The sequence below is a fragment of the Borostomias antarcticus genome, assembly GCF_949987555.1.
Source record: "Borostomias antarcticus genome assembly, chromosome: 5".
NCBI lineage: Eukaryota > Metazoa > Chordata > Actinopteri > Stomiiformes > Stomiidae > Borostomias > Borostomias antarcticus.
Window position 1 is genome coordinate 3,571,095 of NC_140238.1, and position 27,415 is coordinate 3,598,509.

The 27,415-nt window shown below is 45.6% G+C and overlaps 1 protein-coding gene across 1 annotated transcript; it reads left to right on the forward strand.

Moving 5' to 3' along the window:
- Positions 1-7,311: 7,311 nt before the first annotated feature.
- Positions 7,312-27,302, forward strand: LOC311309188 (inverted formin-2-like; the record flags this gene model as incomplete). The annotated part of the gene is made up of 23 exons (XM_084438367.1): positions 7,312-7,708; positions 8,498-8,613; positions 8,901-9,060; positions 9,781-9,814; positions 11,002-11,143; positions 12,009-12,141; positions 16,266-16,489; positions 16,560-16,693; positions 16,774-16,835; positions 17,100-17,248; positions 17,384-17,445; positions 17,536-17,638; positions 17,748-17,833; positions 18,035-18,135; positions 19,714-19,784; positions 19,910-20,017; positions 20,130-20,200; positions 20,316-20,436; positions 20,589-20,753; positions 21,095-21,197; positions 21,676-21,828; positions 25,255-26,199; positions 27,277-27,302. The coding sequence occupies 23 exons, from the start codon at positions 7,312-7,314 to the stop codon at positions 27,300-27,302; spliced, it is 3,666 nt and encodes a 1,221-aa protein (XP_084294493.1).
- Positions 27,303-27,415: the final 113 nt, after the last annotated feature.

Genomic DNA, 27,415 nt, shown 5'->3' on the forward strand with positions numbered 1-27,415 from the left:
AAAAAGGTCAGGAATTGTTTTTGTCGCTCTAGCAGCAGACTTTCAACTCGGAAGCAGAACGGTGAGTTCACCGAAATGCACTGTGGGATGTGTAGTTTATCGCACTCTGGCCATGACAGAAGACTGAAGAAGGGGTGCGTTCCGAATCTAGGGCGACGAAGATGGATACTTTGGGTGTATGCGTAAATGCGCTTGGAGATGGATACTTCGGGTGTATGCGTAAATGCGCTTGGAGATAGATACTTCAGGTGTATGCGTAAATGCGCTTGGAGATGGATACTTTGGGTGTATGCGTAAATGCGCTTGGAGATGGATACTTTGGGTGTACGCGTAAATGCGCTTGGAGATAGATACTTTGGGTGTATGCGTAAATGCACTTGGAGATAGATACTTTGGGTGTATGCGTAAATGCGCTTGGAGATAGATACTTTGGGTGTATGCGCTTGGAGATAGATACTTTGGGTGTATGCGTAAATGCGCTTGGAGATAGATACTTTGGGTGTATGCGTAAATGCGCTTGGAGATAGATACTTTGGGTGTATGCGTAAATGCGCTTGGAGATAGATACTTTGGGTGTATGCGTAAATGCGCTTGGAGATAGATACTTTGGGTGTATGCGTAAATGCGCTTGGAGATAGATACTTTGGGTGTATGCGTAAATGCGCTTGGAGATAGATACTTTGGGGGTATGCGTAAATGCGCTTGGAGATAGATACTTTGGGTGTATGCGTAAATGCGCTTGGAGATAGATACTTTGGGTGTATGCGTAAAAGCGCTCGGAGTCGGAGTGATCCGGGCGTCCCCGTTGGAAAATCCAGAGCTCTGCGCTGTGGGAGCAGCATGGATGTATTAATAGAACCAATGGAGCACTCACACAGCGCGAACTGAAGTTCGTAAATTGCCAGATAGATTATGCTCTTAATCACTTGTTTTAGAAAGAAGATGCACTTGTGAGTTCTGGCAAGTAGTAGTACATTGGCTTTTCCTACGTTAAATGCAATTATTGTTAGTCGCTTTGGATAAAAGCGTCTGCAAAATGACAGTAATGTAATACTCAAACCACTCAGTTCACCCCTCGTGCCCTGTGGATGGGTCATTGTGCTACAAGAGACCACTCATCTGGATAGAAATGTTTCAGATGAAGATGATACTCTAAATAACTTTGTATTGATTTGCAGGGGACAAGTGGACCTAAACCATACCAGGAAAATGCCCCCACAGCATAACAAAGCCACCAGACCCCGTCATTATAGCTGTCGAGTATTCAGGCCTGTGTCGTTTTCTTGGTGTGCGCCACACATGCACTGGCCAACTTGGTGTATATGGTGAAGATTGGCTCATCTGACCATATCACGATTTGTTGTCACGGCTCTGCCGCACCTGCCTCGCCGGTCCTCTTCCCGCGACCCTGCCTCGGTCCCTGCCTCTGAACCTGTCCCTGTCCCTGAAGATGAGTCCCCGAGCACCACCTGGAGGGCACAGAGGGAACTGCGAGCGAACTCTCCTTAACCAGCCACCGAGATCCCGCACCTTCAGCTCATCAACCCATCTCCTCAGGGTTAAGAAGCCGCTCCAGTGCTCCACAACACACCGGTCTGCGCCAGGTCGCTGGCCAACCTAGTGGGTATCACGTCTCTAGCCGTAGCCTAGCCTGCCTTTATCTGAACCCTGTCTTACCCTTTTTTTGTTCTCCTTCATCCTAGTCTGATCTCCACTGCCTGAACCCTGTCTGACTGGACTACCACGTACCCGCTGAACCCCGCCTGACTGGACTACCACTACCGCCTGAACCCCTCGCCTGACTGGACTACCACGTACCCGCCTGAACCCTGCCTGACTGGACTACCACGTACCCACCTGAACCCCGCCTGACTGGACTACCACGTACCCGCCTGAACCCCTCGCCTGTCTTGACTGGACTACCACATACCCGCCTGAACCCCTCGCCTGTCTGACTGGACTACCACGTACCCGCCTGAACCCTGCCTGACTGGACTACCACATACCCGCCTGAACCCCTCGCCTGTCTGACTGGACTACCACGTACCCGCCTGAACCCCTCGCCTGTCTGGCTGTCATGTTCCTCCTGCCTGACCTTCGCCTTAATAAACACGCCTCCGGGATCCTCGACTGTAACCCTAACGATTTGTAGGCCTACCACTGAACTTCACTGTGCATTTGTCTATGTAATGTACTGTAACCCTACCATGATACCCCTCTCTATGCAATTGTTGATGGACTGTTCTTGCTGACAGTCTGATCACATCCTGCATTGACATTGGCCGGGTTTCCCAAACGAGTTAAGAAGCACTTAACTGAGTTAAGAAGCTTCTTAACTCCAAAGTACTTCTTATCTCCCATGCAATTGCTTAAGAAGGGTTCCTTAAGAAGGTTCTTTATCGGGAAACCCGGCCATTCTCAGTCAATCGAGGACTTGCTCTTCTGTTTTTCCTGTGTGCACTTTCGACCAACTTCCTAATGGTTGTGTTTTTCTAATGCAGATGTCACTTTAGTCACTTCCTATTGAAACATTAGCCACTTTCTGGCTGAAGCTCCTGTATCCATGATCCCCAAAGGAACCGTCTTTCAAAGTCACCTATAGATCTGTTCCTCTAAATCCTCTTGATCAACAATAAAGAAGGGTCCGCACTCAAAACTATGTTTATGCTCTTTAATGGTGGACAGACCTGACAGACGCATTTCGGCTCTGCCTTCTTCAGTGTTTAGCCTCACCTCTAAATCCTCTTGCCATCTTGATCCCAAATTAAGGTCAACTGGGCCGGCTGGACATTTTTCTACATGCCACAGAGCATGACAAGATGTTGTTTTCTTTTAGACAGGATGTTGATTGTATCATGCAGTGCACCTGTATGGAAGCATCTGCATTCGTTATGTTTCTCCACTCATTTATTCAGGTTTTTCCTTTGTCGCCCATACAGTAGGAAAGTGACCTGAAAGGGACCAACCCATGATGACACTAAACAATTAGCACAACATTGGTGGGTTTCACTCCTAGATATCCGGATGTGGGTTTGTAGCTAACAAGGAAAGATTATGCAGCCGCTTCCTGACATTGTTTCAGACGTTTCCGTCGTTCAGCCATCGTGTTCTCTTAAAACAAAAATTATATCAAATAAAACTGGGATAAAAGTTGGAATTGAACACTAAAATGTTCACAAATATACTTTGAGGAAGATGGAGGCCTTTTCCAGCCCACAAATCTGAAAGCTGAAGCGTAAAAGCCTGTAGCCTACATTTGGACAGAGATGACTAGCAATTAGCCTTACTTTCAAATTGTAATAAACACGTTTTCAGCTCTCTGTGAGAGTAGGCCTACAGAAGAAGCTGCAATGTTAACCAACCCTTTATCATTTACTTCTGTATTGTATGTGTCTTTATAAAGATGAGCCTTCATTATTATTCTGAATAGCAATGTTGTCTTTGCCTTGTTGGGCGAAATTATATCTGGCCCTGTGTGTCTCAGTCACTACTGACTGTAAAATAACAGACATGCTGTGTGATTTAAAGCGAGACCACTGTTGAAAGCATACCATGTGAACATACTTTGCCTATGTATTTCCATAGCTCATGATGGGTGATTCCAGATGAGCACAGACAGTGCTGAGATCAGCATGTGAGAAAAGTAGGCTGGACGGATGGAAGATGGAAGATCAGTGCATGTGAATTAACACTTTCCCTGACAACTTTTCCATAAACAGTATCCTTAAAAAGAATGAAGCCGCTATTATTCTAGAATAAATGTGCAGATAATGTGACAGCTGAAAAGTATTTGTGAATATCTAGTAGCAGTACAGCTACATGGTCCTGTAGGCTACCTTATAGGCTGTGACAAACACAATTGAATCCTTCAGAGCTACACGTTGACAATCATAACACCTCAATAAGCAATGTTACAGTTCCAAAAACACCGATCTTGGCACATTGCATACTTCAATAAAATTCCCTACCAATCATTTCTGCTTTATCACATCATGTCATCACATCATGCCACGTTAGTGCAGCCAGCTGAGCGCGGGACATGGGAGGGGCGGTCCATCTGCAGCATCGCACCCGCCGTACGTGCGCAAACCAAGGAGCCTGTACCAAATTGACCATCCCGCTGACCATTCCGATATTGCATGCTCTATAAATAGCGGGGACTGGATCTGTTCATACAGGGAAAAGAGGAGTCGAGGGTTGCAAGGGTATCAGAACACAATCGGAGGACGCGATTCTTCAAGTGGTCAGGCTATTTATGGCATAAGAAGAGGTAAGATGCGTGTTTTGGAAGTAAACTATAGGCTATTTTAATCGATATGTATTTAGATACTTAGTTGATCCACATATTCTATTCTATACCTACACATGCTGTAGCCTACATATGGCTGTGCAGTGGACTGTCCCCGGTCTTCCTCTTTTTCATGCTTAGTGTTTTTCTTTTCCAACCTCCCACTGCTGAAACGTCAAATTATCTATCTTAACGTTAAAGTATCTATCTATCTATCTATCTATCTATCTATCTATCTATCTATCTATCTATCTATCTATCTATCTATCTATCTATCTATGTATCCATGTATCTATCTATCTATCTATCTATCCATGTATCTATCTAGATCCTAGATCCCCAAATTACCCAGAAATAAACGCTTACAGTAGGTTATACATATCATCGCGACCACAGACTAATCCAAATAGCCTACAGCTGATGACAATCAAATTAAATGCTCCAGTACAATGCTACCGTATAAGGCTACATCGAATAAGCTAGGACAAATATACAGTATTAGGATATTAGTAAATTGATTCATCTTTTCGTTACCTTTACTGTAAACCTTTTTTACATGTGTATGTTTTTTTTCAGCTCTAGAAGGCACAGGCCTTTCAGAGCACAACGTGTATGCGTGGGTGAACTTATAAAATAGGGTAGGCTACAGGCTTTCATAAAACATGGACATTTTGAAGGCCAAGTATAGCATTCCAAACAGCTTGTTATTACAAAATACCATAAACAAATGGACTCAACTCTTCCCTATACCCACTGTGTCCATCATACAGATTTAACAAGTAGGACACACATTCTGAGTGACTGACAGTCATATCTTCACGTGCATTGTATACATAAGTGGACTGACAGGTAGGAAAGAAATCCATAGGGACAACATTGTTATTAAACAATAGCACTGCTTTTGTTAGAGTGCATTGGGTTCGTATGGGTATGTATGTATGCTGCTTCCCATGAGAACAGCGGGTTGTGAACAGTAGGCCTATGCCACGCCTGGATTGAATTAGAGTCTGTGTCTTGTAGTTCAGTCCTGGTCATAAAAGTTATAAGGAATGTAGAGATGCAACATGTCCCCCTTACGCTTTTTAACCAAGTAGACCCTTGTAAACTGAGGCCAGGATGTCAGCATGTGTTAAAAATGCAAATTACATTTCAAAAGAGGAACAGCAGCTTTCCTGTTGGCAGCATGTTCGTCTTGAGTTTCCTGTCAGAGGAAAGTCCTTCCCTTCCCACTGAAAAGCACCTGACCCTTGTTTGAAAGTCCAGCTATGAAGTTCAAACTTCTCCAATTGTGTGGAAGTGGAATGAGGATATGCAACAACTAGTGGAATTCACAACTGTTACATAATTCTTTGGTTTCAAAGGTTTTATAGTCTTCTAGCTGTCAGACTGTTCAGCTTAGTACATTTTGGATTCTATATTATAAAGGTGTTCAAATCATTGTGGTGGATAAACCCCATTAGGCTCCAGAAAGCAGTCAGAGAGGCAGGAGCTCCCATTCTGTGGCTGATGAACAGGCCTCTTTGATTAGGGATGAAACTGCCTATTGTCAAAGGACTTTGTCTTCCTACTGGCTGCCACGGTGACGCTCTCACCCTGGCAACAAGCATAATTGGGGATCAGTGCTTCCACGGCAAACGCTGACAAACGTTACGCCAAATGTGTGAAGAATAGAGAACCTTCATGTTCTGAACGCTACCTTGAATCGGGGGTGATTTGAATGAATAGGAGTTGTGGATTCATAATGTCTTTAGTTCAAGTGAATTCCCCCCTGTCGACATGGAGAGAAATCCCATGGCTCAGACTTTGTAAACATCTTTGCATTCTTTAAAGTGACATTTACGAAAGCGTCAATGTAGAGATCCACTGCAGAAGCATTGAAACAGCCTGCGTTCTCCAGTCATCCCTATAATAGCCCAGAGACAGAGGAGGCCTGGACGGCTTCTCTTGCTACCTCCCAGAGCAGCGCTGTGTGTTTACGGCGTGGTTGTTTATATTAATAATCCAATGCCTCGTTTGTATAGGTTCGCCTTGCCAAGAACATATCTAACGGTGTTTTATGAGAAGAAAACCACCTGGAGTTATGCAGGATCACACAACTCTTCCCAGTTACAGAGGGAGTATTTATAGATTTAAAAAAATTAATAATAATACATTGTCAGAATTCCAACCCTTTTTATTTTCTGTGTGAACGTGGGAGCATGCGTTCATTGCTGGATGTTTGAGTAGGTGGGGGTTGGACGGGTTAGTGAGAGAGGGCTATGTTCTGGGGCTCTGACAGAAAATGCTGTTTGTGTGATCAATGTGTGCATTTGAGTCAATGCCAGGTTGTTCAGATTTGACCTAGGTGATTGATGGTGTGTGTCCCCTCAACTGTAGTAGGACTTAAGTTTATTACACTTGCCAATGTCTGTTTACAGTGTGACCTGTTACTGTGAAAAGACACGTGATTCTCCAAACCACTTAGACCTCACGCCCCCAAATCACATCCCCAATGTTAGGATAAAGAACAGTCTACCTGTGAACACAAAAAGTCTAACATAATGAAAGGTCCTCTCAACAATTTAGTGACTTATGATAATGCTATCATTAGCCTGCTTTTGTGTTTCGTGTTGATAAGCTGACAGCGAGGCCTTTTCAGGCAGGATTAAGTTTGGATGTTTGGCAGTACTAGTGACATTAGGACTGCTGACATACTTGTCCTCCAATGTGCGGAGTTGTCATTTCCTGTGAATGTGTTTTGCTTATGATAAAAGCCTGGTTTGGCCTGCATCCTTTGGCCTGGATAACGCAACCCATTCTGAAGTGGACCGATTATCTTGCACTTTCATGCCCAGAGACCACACTGCAAATCCAACATTCAGGAGCCAGTGTGAGGCCATGGCATTCACCAACTACTTACATTAAATAACATTCATGCAACGCTTATTCGAAATGTTTAATAGTTAATGGGCAAAAAGCAATGCTCACCTGGATACTGAACCGACCTGCTCCTCTCTCCCGTCACAGCGCGTCGTCTGTCCGCCATGTCAGTCCAGTCGGACGGGAAGAGGAAGTGGGCGGCGGTCAGGGGCCGCCTTGGCTCCTCCCAGGACTCAGACACGCAGCCGGAGGCCAACCTGGAGAACGCCGACCCCGAGCTCTGCATCCGGCTGCTCCAGACGCCCACGGTGGTCAACTACTCCGGGCTGAAGCGCCGTCTGGAGAGCAGCGACCAGGCGTGGATGGTCCAGTTCCTGGAGCTGAGCGGGCTGGACCTGCTCCTGGAGGCTCTGCACCGCCTCTCTGGGCGGGGCTTCTCGCACATCGCCGACGCCATCCTGCAGCTCACCTGCGTCAGCTGCGTGCGAGCGGTCATGAACTCCTCAGCCGGGATCCATTTCATCGTGGAGAACGAGGGCTACATCCGCAAGCTCTCCCAAGGTCTGGACGGCTGGTTCGCAAACACACATGCAGGGGTTGACGCTAAAACAGTGGCATCATTCCCACAGTGATGAGGGCTAATTTAGCCAGTGTTCTTCAAAGTAATGATTCCAGATGGCGTTTCCATAAGTGTCCTTCATTAGCAAATTACTGCCATATCAGATACAAATTTACAATAGATACAAAATATACAGAAATCAAAATATACAAAAGTGCAAATAAAAAAGTGTATATAACAGTAGGTATGTTCCATGCCTAGATTGTGCAAACCATGTCTAGGGTATACAAGAGTTTGTAAAAAAGTAAATGTACATGTCCTGTCCAAAGAGCCTTACCCTCTGAGCTCTCAAGTCCATAGTGTCCAGTCAGTCAGGGGATGCTTTGAACATGATAGCAGCTGGTAGGAATGACCTGCTGAAGCACTCCGTCAAGCATGTCCAATGAGTCCTCATTGATTTGGACTGAGAAACTAAATCCATCCCTGTTATAGTCCTTCAAACAGATTTGGAGTTTGTCTATATTATTTAGGGATCATAGTAAATACTGCAGGGGGAATGGTGGATCAATATTGGATTGAACCATTTTCACACACTTATCGACACACAGTTGTTCTCTAGGTGCAAAGTACAAAGTACGTTGCCGAAGAAAGATGACAACACATTTGACGACCAAAGGCAGGGAGACAGAGAGAAAAGGATGACCTACTTTCAGTGAGACAGAAACATGAGCAGCGTACTGTATAGCTACCTATAGGGATGTACCGTGATTGACCGTGTCCATGTTCCACAGCCCTGGACACCTCCAACACCATGGTGAAGAAGCAGGTGTTTGACCTGCTGGCAGTCCTCTGCATGTTCTCCTCAGACGGATACCGTCTTGCTTTGGATGCTCTGGACCACTACAAGGCAAGTGTCCTATAGATTCGGGTCGGAACCGTTGCTAATAGAGAGGGGCTATGAAAATGTATACTAGATGAGTGTAAGGTGTTTAATTATTTTAAACAACATTATATTCACGGTCTTTGTTTCAAATCACAGATACTGTAGTAGGCTATTGCTAGACCTTTTGATTTTGTCTCACTAATGCCCTCTAGTGTATGTCTTTTGTACTACATGAGTGCCTTCAACAGAGCCATAGACAGTTGACTCTAATACACTAATACACATAAGATTGCTTTGATTTGGCCCTACAGGGTGTGAAGACACAGCAGTATCGTTTCAGCGTGATCATGAATGAACTGCGGACCACGGATAACGTGCCGTACATGGTCACCCTCCTCGGTATCGTCAACGCCCTCATCTTTGGCGCCAACGACCTTCGGCAAAGAGACAAGAGGCGCAAGGAGTTCATCGGTAGGCCACCGCCGCCTTCTCTGCTCGTTTTCCTCTCAGATCATCGGCAAGGTCACGCTGTGGTAGATCGTTAATGGAAAATAGCTTTACCTCCAGAGAGACGACAGGGAATTGTGGGGGAAAGTAGGCCGTCTACAATAGCTTTGTTACAGCTCTCCGTCACTGGTGGTCCCCCCTAATAATAGGTCTGCCCCCAATCTGGACCCCAAACACCTGACTCCTGAGCCAGCCTTCACTGTTCAGTTAAGCATAATTCACGAGTGCATCTGTATGAATGTTAGAAATGATTGAAGAAAGGTTGATTACAGTATTATGTTTCAGTGAAATCCATTTTTGTTGGTTGGACAGGTCCTGTGTGAGTGGGAAGAGAGGCTATTTCTAGATTGACAGAAGGCCTCGGCTAGGCTACTTTTGCAGAATGTTTTTTGAAAACATCTCCGGTTCGACACTAGCTCCTGGCATTGTGCTGAGGTGTCCTTGTGTGGCGTTGCACTGAAGTGCTGGAATAATGACAGACAGGCGACCGGTAGGGATGAGGCATTGAAGTAGGATGCTACTAGGACACGATGGCTCAATGAAACAATCTGATAGCAGGTGTTTTTAATTCGTTTTGACGATGTGAATAAAATCAATGAATGCCTACAATGTCCCTCAGTGTGTATTTCTAAAGGGGTTTAGAAATTTTAACATTTAAACTTGTGTATTTTGTTTGTTTTCCAGGATTGCAATTGCTCGATGTGCTGCCCAAATTGAGGTAAGTTTTTGCGCACATTGAAGCAACTTTTCTCATCATCAGAACATAAATTAAATCTTCACCTTTTCTACTTGATCTTCTATCTGGGGAAATTGATATTGGATTGATGAGTTGGTATTTTAGAATGAATGGAATTTCCCATTTCACAATGAACTTTGTGTGCACAGTGTGCTGGGGTCTGGGGTGAGTTCAATCTGAAAACGGTGTGCAACATTTTGCTACAGTTTCCGGGATGAATGAAATGTTTCCTCGAAACAGCGAGACGGTGTGCAACAGGCCTCACAGCTGCAGTGGTGTTCATCAGCAAGCCGGTTCACTCATCTGCTTGCATGCTTCTTGCTCGTCTCTGGAACCTTCCAGAGACAGTCAGGGTCACCAATGAAGCACTGTGGAGGGTGCTGGAAAAATGACATGCAGACAGGAAGGTGTTTGAAGTAGCCTTCAAGCCAAGTGGCCCATAGGACAGGAGCCTATCTCCTGATTCCTTAGCGTGAGGTACCTTGATGTACAAGTCCACCCCCTGGACATGACGCTAGTATGTACGAGTCCACCCCCTGGACATGACGCTAGTATGTACGAGTACACCCCCTGGACATGACGCTAGTATATACGAGTCCACGCCCTGGACATGACGCTAGTATGTACGAGTACACCCCCTGGACATGACGCTAGTATATACGAGTCCACCCCCTGGACATGACGCTAGTATGTACGAGTACACCCCCTGGACATGACGCTAGTATGTACGAGTCCACCCCCTGGACATGACGCTAGTATGTACGAGTCCACCCCCTGGACATGACGCTAGTATGTACAAGTCCACCCCCTGGACATGACGCTAGTATATCGCAGGGACTTCCCCCAATCCAACCCTTTGACGCACGGAGGCATTGGGTACCATTTTTATAGTTTTTGGTATGACTCGGGCGGGGATCGAACCCCCAACCTCCCAATCTCAGGGGGGACACTCTAACCACAAATCCAAGCTGGTCAGACAGGAAGTTGTGCAGCCTTTAAATAGCACCAAGGTTCCTAGGTGAATTATGTCCCATATAGTCTGTCACAATATGATTTTTGAAAAATTCCTCCGCAAATGGAACCGCTTAAAAAGTGTGAGGTCACTGTTTGAGCTCTATTTGGACCGACCGCATTTCGAATGACGGTTAGCATCTGCGTCTGTTGGATAGGGAGCAGGAGGACGACGACCTGATGATTCAGTGCGTGGCGTTTGAAGAGGCGATGGCGGAGGATGAGGACGAGCTTCTGCGGGTATACGGGGGTATCGACATGAGCGATTCCCACGAGGTGTTCGCCACACTCTTCAACAAGGTGAGCACTGTCACAACCCCTTCTCCTCCCTCCATTAAGACTTGTCATGACGCCGTCATGTGTCATGATGAAATTCCTAACCATCAAGTGTCCATTGTGTCCTAAATTACCAGTGCATGCAGACAGACATACACTACTGTCATTTGTATCACAAGAGCTGAAGAACATTAATTAACAGAATTGTTTAGATTCAGATTTATTGTCACATGTAAATGGTATAGTGTACAATATACAGTGAAATAGTGCTGCTAGCTCCATGATGTGCTCTAAAGATGATCCATGTCATGTGTGTACAGATGAACTTACTGAGGTAATCATATGCACGTCTGACTTGGTGCTGGGTTGACTTTCAACTGTGAATGATTATAGAACCTGCACTATGCTCCCCAAAAAAGATCCTTATTATAGAACCTGCACTATGCTCCCCAAAAAAGATCCTTATTATAGAACCTGCACTATGCTCCCCAAAAAAAGATCCTTATTATAGAACCTGCACTATGCTCCCCAAAAAAGATCCTTATTATAGAACCTGCACTCTGCTCCCCAAAAAAGATCCTTATTATAGAACCTGCACTATGCTCCCCAAAAAAGATCCTTATTATAGAACCTGCACTATGCTCCCAAAAAATGATTTTATTCTTTGTATAGTGTACAGATGAACACAAACTGTCGTGCACATAATCTCTCTTGCTCCAATTCAGTTTGTCATGATGAAGAGCCTCACAAATACTGTATGTGTGTGTGTGTGTATGTGTGTGTGTTTGTGTGTGTGTGTGTGTGTGTGTGTGTGTGTGTGTGTATGCGTGCGTGCGTGCGTGCGTGCGTGCGTGCGTGTGTGTGCGTGTGTGCGTGTGTGTGTGTCCAGGTGAGCAGCTCTCCGGCCTCGCTCCAGCTGCTCTCTATCCTGCAGGCCTTGCTGCTTCTGGGGCCAGAAAGGGCAGAGGTCTGGCTGGCCCTGGAGGTCCTCACCAACAGAGCCATGCTGCTGGCCCAGGACTGTGAGTCTCTCTACTCCTTTTCACATTCTTCACTGGAATGCTCCCCTGAAGTCGGGATTTCTGACTCGGAGGAGCCTCACCAACCCTGACCTCTATAATTAAGATGGCAACATTGTGGATATAGAGAAAAACTGTATTAAGGGAAAAAAGATCATATAAATGCTATCTACCAGGCTATCACTATTTATTTATATTTATTTGGAGCAGCTCTGAGGCTAGACAAAATTTGTTCAGGATGAGTGAGGTTTTACATATAGGTTATACATATCCCATTTAGCAGACTAATCTGCTTTATAAATCAGGCTAGGCCTATTGGGAAATTATGTTTATAGTTAATGTAAATATTAGAGATGTTATGGAATAATAGGCCTACTTTTTTCCGACTTATGGTAGCCTACTGGAACGCGGTCTCGGATTTTGGATTTCTCGGCCTCACACGTTGGATCTTATCACTCATAGGCTAAATATCGATATATCTTCAATAACCGACTTGGCAATCTCAGACCGTTACTGTATTTTCCTCTCAGCATCTCTATCATCACCTAATGCTGCTACTGAGCAGACTGTTACAAAACGCTATCTTGCCTCTGAAGCTGCTGAAAACTTTATTAACCATTAGCTTACCCCCACAGGGCCCTTCCCCCTATTGTAATAACTTGGTCAATAACTTTAATAAGCTGAAGATCACCATTGACACTGTGGTTCCAGCCAAACTCAAGAAGATTAAGTCTAAACAAAAACCACAATGGAGAACTGATAATGTCACCTGTTTAGAGGAGGAAGTGCTAGCGATTGTAAACAACTCCTTGACCACTGGTACAGTAACTTCCCTTTGGCACTGAAAACTGCTCTTGTGAAGCCCCTCCTCAAAAAAGCAGTCTTGATCCCACAGTGCTGAATAACTTCAGGCCTATCTCAAATCTTTCTTTTTTAAGTAAAATTCTAGAGACTGGTTTATCAACAATTACTAGGAAGAGCATATCGCATATCTCACTTGTCCTGAGGTCCTTACACCGGCTACCTGTAAAATTCAGAATAGATATGCTTGTGTCATATGATCCCCTAGACCCCTCAGCTCCCCCGACACCTGCCCCTTAGTTGTCCCTCAGGTGATGACAAAGAAGTATGGGGAGGTGTCATTTAGTGTCTATGGCCCTCGCCTCTGGGACAAATCCGGAGGATTTGAGGGCATCACATTCTGTACGAACATTTAAAAGTAAAGCTAATCTTTTTAGCCTGGCATTCCCATCCCCTTCATATTTTATTCATTATTCAAATTATTTTTTTGTAGTAGACCTATTGCTGTATTTTTGCGTTCATTTTATTGCTTTTATTATTTACATTATTTGTTTTCTTTTATTTTCTACTGTCAAATCAGTTTTGAATTGCTTCTATACGGAGCCCCTCTGGGGTCACTTAGGAGAAAAAAAAAAAAAAGAGTAATCCGTGCGCACGGTTTAGTAAACTGTGGCCTCAGATTCATAAACTGTGCGCACGGTTTAGTAAACCGTGCGCACGGTTTAGTAAACTGTGGCCTCAGATTCCGCACGGATTTATAATCACTCCGCACCTGACGTAAACTGAGCTCCCTACTCCTGCCCGTCCGCGGCTCATGTTCGGCAAGTTCATACAGTAGCCTAAGCATCCCACTTTCCCAAAATTCACGTTGTTGTAACTGGTAAGTAGACTAATGTTATAACCTACATAAATTACACGTATTTACATTCATCCAGGATTATATTACAGTTTACTAAACCGTGCGCACGGATTACTAAACCGTGCGCACGGATTACTCTTTTTTTTTTTTTTTCTCCTAAGTGACCCCAGAGGGGCTCCGTACTTCTATGTACGAAAGCTGCTATAACCTATAAATAAAAGTTTATTTGATTTGATTTGCGCTGTGCTGCGCACTACCCCTAAAACTACAGGCACTACGGTCGTTTAATGTGAGAAGTTCGGCGATGTGATATGAATACAATATATATATGAATATAATAGGCGATATGAATCGTGCGTAGTGTGTCTCTAGCTGGCTTCAGCTGTATCCCTACTGAGGAGTCACGCTACCTACTCAAACTACGCAACACCTACGCTGTACTTGTCGATAACGATAGGAGAAACGCTGCAACGTGCCCAGCTGACTTAGTTAGCAATGAGTGACAGCCAACCGATAAACCCTCCCCTATAGGGACGAGGATGGCACAGTGAAACAATCAGGTGGTTTTAATTAGTTTTGACAATGTGAATGAAATCAGCAATAGCAGCTAGCGGTTGTTTGTAAGCTAGCGTTTAAGAATGGCCCTTAGTTCTCGAGGGAAAACGATGGTGGAGATGGCTTTGAAACGCAAACACCTTGATCAAGGTAATTAGGCTACTATAGATAAATAGATTGGCCTAGGCGTTCTACTGAATCTACTCATTATGCTACTTTTGTTTCCCTCTACACTCGGTATTTGAACATATAAAATTGCTGATCTCCACTCCAACCAAAAATTCTTATATTCCCACATGCATTTTTTAAAAGGCACAACCGTTCTTTCAGATTCAGCCAGCAGAGCACTTGCTGGACTCATAGGCAAAACCAAGATGCTGAGAGGTTTGTGTGTGCCCTGTATTGGACTATGTAGCAGGGATCTGTAGCTACAAAAACTATCCTGTAAGTGAAACAATTCATAATAGGGCTATTCGCTACTTTCTGGGGTAGCCTACATAGGCTATATTTGCACCGACTCTAGTTGTTACTGGAGACATGGGATGGGAATCCTGTGAGTGTTTGTATGATGAGATTGTGGAATAGGTTGTTGGGGATGGATGATAACAGATTAGCTAAAACAAGTGTTTGACTGGGACATCCAAAGAAATGGTGCATGGGCCAGGGATCTGCATGGTCTGTGTGTGAGATCAGCATGTGAAGGAGTGTTTTTCAATATGGTGAAATTTGATCTTAATATGGTTAAAGATCTGGTGTGACTTGAATCAAGAGAGATGGGTTTCCGGCATGAGAAGTAAGCCAAAACAACGTACCTTTTGTGAAATTAAGCAGGATTTTGGAACGGAAAATTATGTTAAATATAACCTGTAAAAGAAAAAGCGGTGTTTATGTACTCAGGTCAGGTGTGCCTCTCAGTATTGAAACAGGCTGCTGGGTGGGTACCAACGAGGAGAGACTTTGTTGTTTTTGTGATCTCAATGACATTTCTTTTGTATTGTCCACTCTATCATGACCCAAGATTAATGTTATTTAAAGTTAAAGTGAAGAATGTCCACTAGGCCTATATGCAAGATGCAGATGTTTGCATGGTTGTTTGAACGTAAAACATATGCAATTGCAGCAATTGAATTGCTTAATTTATAGAAAAAGGAAAGATGCTATTGTACAGATGAGCCTTGGCCTGATATAGGTGTGCTGTTAGAATAAGTGTTTGATGTAAAATTATTGTACTGTTTTCTGTTTATTATAATTGTACAGGAGGTGCTGAAATGGTAGGTTATAGTATTGGTGTCTTGTAATCCCATGTGGGATGGGCCACGTGTGGCGTAAATAAACTATTCATTCATTAATTTAATTTGGCCAGTCTCTGGGTCTAGAATAACCGCCATAGAAAATTAATGGGTAACCCCCCCCCCCCTCACCCCCAACCAATTATAGCTCAAGTTTTTGTGTCCCCATGAATTTGGTGATTGTTTATGGTTTTTGTATTAATATAATGGCGATTAAAACAGACCGGCCACACTAACACTATCAAGGGCAGCAAACACTGGAGACAGGCCAGGGAGCAGCAAACACTGGAGACAGGCCAGGGAGCAGCACACCCTGGAGACAGGCCAGGAGACAGGCCAGGAGACAGGCCAGGGAGCAGCACACCCTGGAGACAGGCCAGGAGACAGGCCAGGAGACAGGCCAGGAGACAGGCCAGGGAGCAGCAAACCCTGGAGACAGGCCAGGGAGCTGCCAGGGTAGATTCCAGAGCAACTGATTCAGACATGATTTCCGTTTTCACATTCAGCTCCTTTGGAGTTCCTTTCTGCTCTAGATATGTTCTGTGTTCAGTGCGTGTGTTCAGTGCGTGTGTCTGAGTGGGATTTCATTTCAGTGATTGTAGTTGTGTGGTTCTGTGCTCCAGCCCAGATGGACTCCAGTGAGAGGATCATGAGGCGCCTGACGTTCTCCAAGGTCAGGAGCCTGAGTGACGGTTCTCACGTCGTGGACGGTCCGCCGACCAGCCGGGCGAACAAGGCCACCCAGACGGATCTGGTGATGGGAAACAGACTGACTGAGAGCTCCCTGGCTGACCACACCACCGAGGGCTCCGCCGCTGACCACGCCACCGCCCAAACGACGTGCCAAGTCAACCACGCCCCTCCTCCGGCACCGACACCACCTCCGGCACCACCACCACCTCCTCCCGCACCTCCAGCACCAGGAGCACCTCCAGCCCCAGCACCTCCTCCAGCACCACCACCTCCTCCTGCACCTCCAGTACCAGGAGCACCTCCAGCCCCACCACCTCCTCCCGCACCTCCAGTACCAGGAGCACCTCCTGCACCTCCAGTACCAGGAGCACCTCCAGCACCTCCTCCAGCCCCAGGAGCAGCTCCAGCACTACCCTTATCTGCTGTGCCAACCAAGAGGGGCCCCTATCCCTCTCTGAAGATGAAGAAGCTCAACTGGCAGAAGCTCCGGACCGTCACTGGTGAGCAGCAGGTCTGGGAGCCTCTCACGCCAACGAGCCAGGAGTGTCTTAGGAGGCATTGTGTACAGTGACTCACTATAAGATGAGGAATGAATGACGTATGATTATGATGCATGGTGCAGGTAATGGATTTCTGAGGTATTAGCTGTGACTCTGGTCCTCTTTCAAGCGTACCAATCTCTCTCTCTCTCTCTCTCTCTCTCTCTCTCTCTATGTCTCTCTCACTCTCTTCTTTCACACACGCACACACAAACCCTCACCTACACACAGATGGTGACTCCATGTGGGCCTCGGCTCAGAAAGACTCACCTCCAGAGCCGGACTACAGCAGCATCGAGCAGCTGTTCTGTCTCCCGGTGGCCAAGCTCAAAGACAAGGGGGCAGCTGCTCCTGTCAAGAAGGAGCCTAAAGAGGTACGGTAGGCAGCCTCCTGACCAATCACTACAGCTCTCTGCACGTCCCAGAATAAAGGCTGTTCATTAGGCTCAATGAATGACCAGACCCTGTTAGCTAGCGAAATATTGTCTTGTCTTGTCTTTTTTTGGCAGATCTCTTTCGTTGATGCCAAGAAAAACATGCATTTGAACATATTCCTGAAGCAGTTCAAATGGTAAGCCAGTGGATCACCAGGATAGGTGTGTCAGGAAAGGCATATTGTTGTTAATCTGTTAAAAATAAATGTTTCCCTTCCTCTATCCAGCTCCAATGAGGACTTTGCTACCCTGGTGCAGAACGGGGACAGGTCTAAGTTTGACGTGGAGTCGTTGAAACAACTTATCAAGCTCCTGCCAGAAAAGAACGAGGTTGGTACACGGGTGCAAATTCCCATGGGACCCGTGTCCTATAAAGTCATCCTTGTCATCCTGGTTAACCGGCTCCCGGTGTTGCAATGGCGTTTTTTTTCTTGTGTAGATTGAGAACTTAAAGTCCTTCAAGGGGGATAAAAACAAGCTGGCCAACGTCGACCGTTTCTACATCTCTCTCCTGGCTGTGCCGTGGTAAGCCCCTCCCTCTCCTCTCTCTCTCCGTTTCAGCTCGGGACACCGTGTGACTTACTCTGTCTATAGCGATGACCTCTTGTGCTTATTTGAATTGCCCTAGTCAGTTTATTATTGCGCAATCTTTCTATCTTCCTCACTCCACCCCCTCCCCTCACCCCCCCCCCCCCCCCCCCCCTGGTTTCCCTGCTCGATCCACAGCTACCAGTTGAGGATTGAGTGCATGCTGAGCTGTGAGGAGACTGCGTCCGTGCTCGGCATGCACGGGCCCAAGGCTGTGTTGGTGGAGGAGGCCTGTCGCTGTAAGTCAACATTACCTCGCAGACAATAGAAATGTATGTTGATGAATGATTCAAAAATAATAATAATAATAATCGTAAAAATTTAACATTTAAGGGTATGGCAAGCATAAAATAAGATGTTTAACTAGAAATGGTGCCTCAGAGAGCACAGACCTCCGCCGCTGAATGCATTTCGTGGTTCTGTGCGCGCCAAAATTGAATGGGTTCGAAATTGGGCCATGCTACACCGTTCCGCTGAGTTTCATGAAAAGCAGTCTGGTCGTTTTTGCGTAATCCTAGTCCAAAAAATGAACGGAGGTGAATGGCCACCTGGGCCGTGTTTTGGCGGCTCGTGGACCCACCCCATGATTCACTGGGGCGGAGATAAAAATGAATGGAGGTGAATAGGTGGCTGTATTTGGATGGCTCTGTAGTGCTCGGGTCATGGCTAGGAGAGAGGGAGTAGGATAGGAAAGAGCTACACTTGCCAACGACACAGCCTTAGATATGGCTCGGCCGTCCTGCTTGACCACATGGGTTGTTGTGGCGTAATACTCGACATTGTCCCAGCTTCGTCTGAACGGTTTCCCTGGTTTCCACCGGCTACAGTTCTCGGAGGCAACTTGACTGAAGTATTTGCGGGAAGGAATTGCATATCTTCCTGAACCCTTTTCACACAGAGTGCAAACAACTCTGAAAATGCCTGTTTGTTTAACATTACTAGACTGGGCACTTTCATTTGACTTTTTTGGGCCATACACGCGTCACATCTGCTTGTGGTGCTTTTTCAAGTGCTACAAGTTTGTGGTGTTGCCTTTTAATGTGGCGACTATTCCAAGACGGGTCTTGCACAGTAGTAGTTCTTTTGTTGCACAACTGTTGTCTCACACAAAAAGTGTTGCTTGTCTTCGGGACTAAATTGCCCAATGTTGGTCCACTAGGGCTGAACGATTCATCATTTTCAAATCGAAATCGCGATTTGACAACACAATTAGCAAATCGCAAAGGCTGCGATTATTACAGTATGTCATAGCCTACAGCTTGTCTGGGCCAGAGTTTCTCCTTGGGTGACATTAATTTTAACGGCGAATAAATAATTTCACAGTGGGGTGTCAGGGTGTGGATCATAAGATCATAAGATTTATGCTTGGAGGTCAGCTCAATCAATCAATCAAAGCTTTATTTGTATAGCGCATTTCATACCCAGAGGCAACACAATGCGCTTTACAGAGAACAAGGGAGGTGGGCAGACATCCCACCCCTACATATTCCAGAGGGAAGCAAAAAAACAGTATCACCCGGGGGCCAGATAAGTGAGCTGTAAAAATTCTTCCCTGACCCCTCTCAACGAGGCGATCGAGCAAGCTCCTGGAGTATGTTTGTCTACCGGCTAAGAACATTTATAGAGCAATAAATAACATTAAATTACATTTTCAGAGTAAGAGAGGCTAATAACATCATAGGAGAGACATGGCAAACATTGGTGTATGTCTGTGTGTGCGTGAATGTGCCTGGGCCCAGATAGAGGCAGTCTAGATGTGTATATATATTGTTTTTTTCAGTAAAGACATGATTTCTCTCTCCTGTCGTCTACCTCAGGCCTCAGAGAGAGCGCTCTCCTGCCCAGTTTCTGCCGGCTCATCCTTCGTGTGGGAAACTTCCTCAACTACGTAAGAACAAAACGCACACTGTGAGATGACATTCTTCCCACCAAGTACGGTTGAGATTTCGAGTGTTGATATCATGGTGTGTGTGTGTGTATGTGTGTGTATATAGCCTTTCTGTGTGCCTCCAGGGAAGTCACACGGGGAACGCTGAGGGCTTCACCATCAGCTCACTGGTCAAGCTGACTGAGACCAAGGCCAACAAGAGCAGCATCACCCTGCTCCATCACATCCTGCAGGTACATACTCTACTTATTTGCTTGTGATTGGCTGTTTTTTTGCTGTTTATTTTTATTTTTATACCATACCATGATGGAAATGGTTTATTTTGAATCCCCATGTTGTTATCAGGAGGCGGAACTGAACCACCCAGAGCTGCTGGCGCTTCCTGATGACATCGAGACGTGTGAACGAGCAGCAGGGTAGAGGGGACAGTTCATACAAACCAGCACACATTCTTTTAGCATTTCGCAGACTTGTAGCGGTTTTTATTTGTATTTTTTTTTTACGTCAAATTGTTTTTCTTACTTGATTTAGAGTGAAGCTGGAGTCCATTCAGGCAGAAGCCAGTGCCTTACACCAAGGACTGAATGACACAGCCAAGAAGGTTTCCAACTCTGCAGAGGATGTGAAGCAGCAGTTTGGGAAGGCTGTGGAGGTGTGAAAGGACAGTGCTCGGCAGCATAAAGCAATGAACTACTGGTGTTATTTGGTGTTAAATGCAGCCATGGGAAGAGTGGAAGGGGGATAGGTCTGCGTTTGTTGTGGATGGTGTGAATATTATTTGACGCCGCCTCTCTCTCCCCCAAGGAAAGTATGAAGGCATGCGAGGATTTGAAGGAGCACTTTTTGGAGATTGAGCGCATGAGGGCTGACCTGGCAGTCTACCTGTGTGAGGATCCGAACAAGCTGTCCCTGGGGGACCTGTTTGGGACCATCAAGACCTTCCGGGGACTCTTCATTAATGCCATGAAGGTCAGGGAAGCTCATGTGGGGGCATTTATATACTGTAGGCAAGGCTAGTTTATTTGTATAGCACATTTCAGCAACAAGGCAATTCAAAGTGCTTTACATGAGACATTAAAAGCATCAAGACAAAGCACAAGAAAGACATAAAAGGTCATATAAAACAAAATGCAAAAAAGGACATTTAAAACAAAATGCAGGAAAAATAAAATACAGGAATAAAATGATTTACTTTGCTACCATGAGTAGATATGGATTAGTAGGAAATGGACTACAACTACTGTACTGTATAAACGGTATATAAATATATGTGTATATATGTTGTACAAATGTTGCAATAACGACCACAGGAGAACAAGAGCAGAAAAGATCAGGCTGCCAGGGCTGAGAAGAGGAAGAAGCAGCTGGCCGAGGAGGAGTCCAAGAGACGCAAGGGGGAGAACGGGAAAATGAGTGAGTTTTTATCTTTATCCTCCCTTCCTCCTGGGAGTTCTGCTCTAGACATGACTCCAGCCATCACCAGGCAGGCAGTATCTGAACACCTCTCTCTCTGTGTGCGTGTCTCTCTCTGTCTCTCTCTCTGTGTCTGTCTCTCTGTCTCTCTCTCTGTCTCTCTGTCTCTCTCTCTCTCTCTCTCTCTCTCTGTCTGTCTGTGTGTCTCTGTCTGTCTGTCTCTCTCTCTGTGTGTTTGTCTCTCTCCCTGTGTGTCTATCTGTGTCTGTCTGTCTCTCTCTGTCTGTCTCTCTCTCTCTCTCTCTCTCTCTCTGTGTCTCTCTCTGTCTCTCTCTCTCTCTCTCTCTCTCTCTCTGTGTGTCTCTCTCTCTCTCTCTGTGCCTCTCTCTCTCTGTGTCTCTCTCTCTCTCTCTCTCTGTGTCTCTCTCTCTCTCAATTTATATATATATATCTCTCTCTCTCATTTCTCACTGTCCAGTCAGGAAAGCCCCCCCGCCGCAGGACGATGGCTGCATCGTCGACCACCTCATGGCGGACATCCGGAAAGGCTTCCAGCTCAGGAAGATGAGGCCCAGGTGCGAAACGGAAAGCCCACCCACTAGTGACATTCATAGGGATAATGGTGCACCTGGTAAGGACGAGATGAGCCCCCCCCACCACCACCACCCCCACCCCCCCCCCTCGCCACTCCATCTCCACTCCTGCCCTGAGCCACAAGCTGCTGCTTCCCTCTCTGCGCTTTATTTATTTTATTTTATTTTATTTTTCTTTTGCCTTTATTTTACAAAGACCATTGATGCAAGCCTCATTTACAGTGACGTTGAGCATCAAACAATAAGCAAATTAAGATTCACAAATACCAAAATAGGTGTACAGAATATATAAAACTTAGATGAATGAAGGGGCATAAACGGCTCAATAAAAAAAATTATAAAAAGTTGCAAACGGAGGAAAGATAATTTGTGAGCAGGTTTTTAAAAGCCCTAAGGGCAGAGATCAGCATCAAGGAACTCTGAAGGCAGAGGTGGACGTAAACGAAGGCCGACCTTCCCAACTCAGCGACCTTCCCAACTCAGCGCGAAATTTCGGGATCTTTAAGAGAAGCCGTTCACAAGAGCGGGTCTGACGAGACCAGACCAGCATGGACCAAATGTAGTTGGGATGTTTTCCAATGAGGGCTTTGAAAATGAAGAATAAAAGCAAGTTGTAAGTCACGCCTCGTAAGGGAGGTCCATCATAAAATACAGTTGCGTGTACTGCAGGCAGTTCCATTGATGAACCTAAGGGCGGAGTGATAAACGGTGTCCAGAGGTTTTGAGGAGCAGAGGCACGCCTATAAGTAACATTGCCGTAATCTAAAACGGACATAAACGGCTTCAACAAGTCTTTCTACAAGAAATGGGGAAATTTGATTTGTTTCTGAAAAAATATGAAGTAGTGAACGGCGAGAAAAGAATGTCTTGATCCAGATTTGAATTGTAAAACTGCTAGCCTTAGTAGGAGTAGGAGAACTCAACTTTCAACAGATCAGTTCCCTATGGCTACCTCTAGTGGTCATATCTGATATTGCGGTTGAGCAGTTTATTATTGGTTTCATCTGGTACTACTCTTGAGCAGATATCCGTTACAGCATTTAATGTTGTGGCTATCTAAAACAATTTATACCATAGGATGATTTTGATTACAATATGATGTGATGGGAGCTAAAATCAAACTAAATCACAACAATACAACATGAGCTAAAACAAAGTCAGAGCCAGCATCAATATGAGTTACAGGGGAGGGAGGATGTAGGTCATGATCCAGGCCCGGGTTATGGTCAGTAGTTGATTCTAGAGCAGGATCATGCTGCAGGAAATATCAGAGTTAAAAGCAATATGATGGATAAAATTCAGAGTGAATTGTTTAAGGCCTTTTGCATTGAGGTAATTGATCTCTGATTGTGACAGATTCTACGAGCGTGACATCCTTTGAGCCTATGTGGAGCAATTGCGCGGGCTGAGGGATTGAGGTTGGTGTCTCGACTAGTTCAATCATATTTGCAGCTCTGCCTCCAGGGAGACGGTAGGTAACCGCATCAGGTAGCTCAAGGGATCGGACAATAGAGTCGCCAATAATGAGGATTTCTGGTTGCCTATCTTGGCAACCCCCATTGTAAACAGAGTTTAGAGGAAAATGGTAGGCTAGGCTGAGTAGTGACAGGCGCAGCCGCTTCTCTGGGAATGACATCACCACCGGCCACGGTAGTGTCCAGTAATCGGTCGCGCAGGTGGGTCGAAGGCTGGATGTTGGCAGGAGCGACCTCTACAATGGAGACAGCAGAAGGCGAAAAGTGTCGACGACGTTTCCCGTCGGAGGCCGAGGATGATGGGGAGTTGAGCCTTTTTTCAAGACTTTTTGGAGCCGGCCAGGAGAGGTTGAATAGTAGCCGGCGTCCTGGTAGCTGTTAACGCTGAATCAGTTAGCTTCTCTGGAGTAGCCGGTGCTGACATTGAAACGGTTAGCTCCTCGAGAGGAGGAAGGTTTGAGTTTAAAAAGCTGGGTTAAGTCATCATCCGCAACTGGTGAAAATAGAGGGAGCTTTCTTTTCCCTTTCACCACCACTGTTGCCCAAGAGGAGCAGCCGGGAGCGGGGGCGGCCTCGGGCTCTAGAAACGACAGCCAGGAACCCCGCTCTGTCTGCCCCTGGAGGAGATCTTCAACGAGCCTCTCGATGGATCGCAGTTCGGATTTCATCTCGGCAGCCTCCGCTGAAGGGGCCATCGAAGCTGTCCACGGGCCATGGAAGCTGTCCACAAGAAGACAACCAGCAAATGGAAGAGGGACAAAGAGCCGTATGAAACCGTAGCAGTATGGACGTCTGGGGAGCAGGAAGACGCGTACACGCTCAGGCTCCGAACAGGAGCCCACAGCGGAGAAACTTAGCAGCAAGAAAGGAGGAAGGGGAGAAACGTACCAGCAAGGGCCAAGTTTGGGCCCACTGGGGATGTATCAGCACTGGTAAGTGATTGGGCCAGGTGGCTTTCCTTCACATATGCGCCGAAAATTAAATGCCGGTGGGCCAATATCCGGCAGACAGACAACTTAATATTAGCCTGGTAGCAGACTCATCGCAAAAAAAAAAGACATTTTCATTATAAGTCTGCACTTCCAGCTGCCCAGAATGATTTGAGTTTGCCCAAAAAATGGGGCACCAATCAGGAGACTGCATTTTAACTACTGTTCCGCCCCCAGTCCCTGATTGGTTCCCGCAGATGATGAGAAATGCAACAGGAGTCCGCTAGTTTGAAGGAACAAACAGTAACGTTAAAGTTAGACGAATAAACACAGCCAGAAATAAACTCAATAACAACAATTAAAGAAGAACAAGAGTAGTATGTATACACTAGTGGAGTTTCTCAGCGGAAAAGACATTTTTGCCATTCTTCTGGCTGGATTTGGCAAAGGTTTGATCTATGTTTTGTTACGCTGATTGGCTGAAGGAGTTTGTCTGTCAAGGCAAGTACTCCCGCCCACTCAAATCGTTCTGGGTGGCTGAAAGTCCAGACTGTCATGAAAACATTTTTATTTTTGCGATGAGTCTGGTTTACCTGGCTAAAACTTAAAATAGGTAGTTAAGATCCAGGCATCCGATTGCTGAGATCTAAAACCTTGTTAAAACATGCAGGTAATCCAACGAGGACGTACCAATGTTGAGTAAAAAAGGAAGCTTAGAACAAGATAAAATTTCAAAATTTGACAGCATTAGGCGGACAAACACAATTGTGGTGAAATTTAATTTTTATTTGAATTTGTGAAATGCCATTGCCCCTCACTTGCTTGATTTGCTTCATGCCTTCATAACCCTTCTTCCTTAGCATGAATTGATACTAATTTCTATCTCTTAACTCTTCATTTTAATGTTGAAATACTGCTTTGAGCTAAAATCATGTTTCAAATATCTCAAAGAAAATGTATTCACTGTTCACTGGAATCCGTGATTATCTCGTCTTGACATGACTGTCACCGTAAAGGTTTTTTTTCTGTAGCTATTCTTAGTAACCTGTCTCTTCTCCAGGATCAAGTGTCAAGCCTGTAGAAGAAGCAGGGCTCTGCTCCACAGAACCCCCCAACCCTCCCAGTCCCAGTCAGCCTTGGGCTCACGATCGGAGGGCTGCAGGAGGAGGAGCGGACAGGTGTCCCACCACCAAACCCCAAGACGAACCAGACTCGTCTACGAACACACCCCGAGAAGAACCAGCTCCGTCTCTGAACACACTCCGAGAAGGACCAGCTGTATCCCCGGACAGTCTGCAAAAAGAACCAGCTTCATCGCAGATCCATCCCCAAAAAGAGACGTCGCTGTCCCCCAGCAGTCCTCTGCCACCCCCACCTGACTCCCAGGTGATGGGGGAGTCTCGGCCAAGTCTCCCCACAAACACCCCCCCACCGCAGGCCACGTCTGGGGGCGGCGTTCTGAAGAACAGCCAGGCGACCACAGCCACAGACCTGGCTGACGCTATCTTGAATGGCAACACCAGACCGGTCATGGATAACCTGATGGTTGAGGTGCCACTGGACAACACTAGAGAAAGTCAGGTCAATGGGACTAATGCATTTGCCATCACTGACCTAGACATGGGTGTAGAGGGTTGCGGTGTAAGCGATACGACTGGGAAAAGAGTTTTAGATGAAAGCAGTGTGGTGGTAGAGACGGTTGGAAAGTTTGGAGGTGAGCTAGAAAACAAGATGGCGGCAGCTGAGGATGAGGGTGTGAGTAACGGGCACAGAGACGCGAACGGAAACAGACTGTCGGTGGGTGTTGAGGAGAGCCTAGAGGCATACGATGTTCCGGATGGAATGGACACCGAAGATGTGTTTTCCTCCGTGTCGGAAGCGGTCCCCACCTCTGCGTCTTCAGGACCCCTCGAACCGGAGGCTGTGAAACAGCAGCCGGCGTCTTCTGAACCCCTCGAACCTGAGGGGAAACTGTGCAAAAGAATTAAGAAGAAGAGGCGCGAAGGTAATCTGTTGACTAACTCTAATAAAGATCATGTTTGGTACTGTGGTCTCTTAAAGTGCTTGAGAGGGAGATCGTTCCCCGTCTTTGGCGTCATAGTTTTATTGAATATAACGTTCTACATTCTATATTAAGCTTATGATATTTTTGGGTGGATTTTTGGTTTTACTCTACATATATTTTTGCCTTTGAATCATCCCTTTGGATACCAAGACAGATGTTTTTGTTTTTTTGTCGTTTTTTTTCTTGTTCATTTTCGTGTGCAGATTTTTTTTAAAGTCTCATTTACATTTGCCTTGAGTCCTTTCATGATCATCATCGAGTTTGTCTCCATGTTGTCTCTGTCCTTTTACCCTCTGAAACACAAGGTAACACTGGAAAAAGCCATTCTAAACGTAAAAAAGGTTGTGTGTTTCAATGAGGTAGGTCCGATTCCCGGCTCCGTTGGCAAACTAACAGGTGCAATCCGGAACATAATCAACCCATCAATGCCTAAACTACTAATTTCAAATTACAGTAATCTAACCAATAGTTTGTTTCATTTGTGTGTCTATTCCAACTTCTAACATTCTGTCTTTGGTGTTTACAAAATCAATTTTAATCGGTATCATAATTCAAGGTAAACAACTTTGTGTATGTAGCTACTGTTTTCTATTGTGTGCTCCTAATATTCAGCATGTATCTTGGCAAGAGATCATTGGAAAATGCTCAGTCACTCATGGATTGCTAACCCAGGCAGCACTTAAAAAATGTATTTCACCCAACCTGTGAAGACCTCTGCACTGTCAGCCAAGTTACCTGTCATGTTTCAGTGCCTCCAAACCCCCTATGTTGCTGTCTAAACCAGAGTTAAAGGGACTCTTTAAGCAACTAACAAAAACCTGGGCTTTTCGCACTTCCTGTAAACAAGCACCACTATGATCCAGGCTTCACTAACATCTGATTGCATTGGCCCAAGACGATCTTCGTGACTGAAGGCTACTGAACTATTTACACCGAGTCTTCCTACTCTGAATGCCATTTCATGATCAAAATAGTCCCATACATAAACATAAACGCCCATGCTCTTCCCTATGATAGGCACCCCACACGCCCAGCTGAATTAACAGTAAGTAGTGTGTCGTTTGAATCTTTCAATCTGTTCATTTGAGTTTCTGCCTTCTACTCAGGTGACTCCAGGAAGAGAAAATCCAGAGGGAAGAGGAAAAGTTGAGAGGTT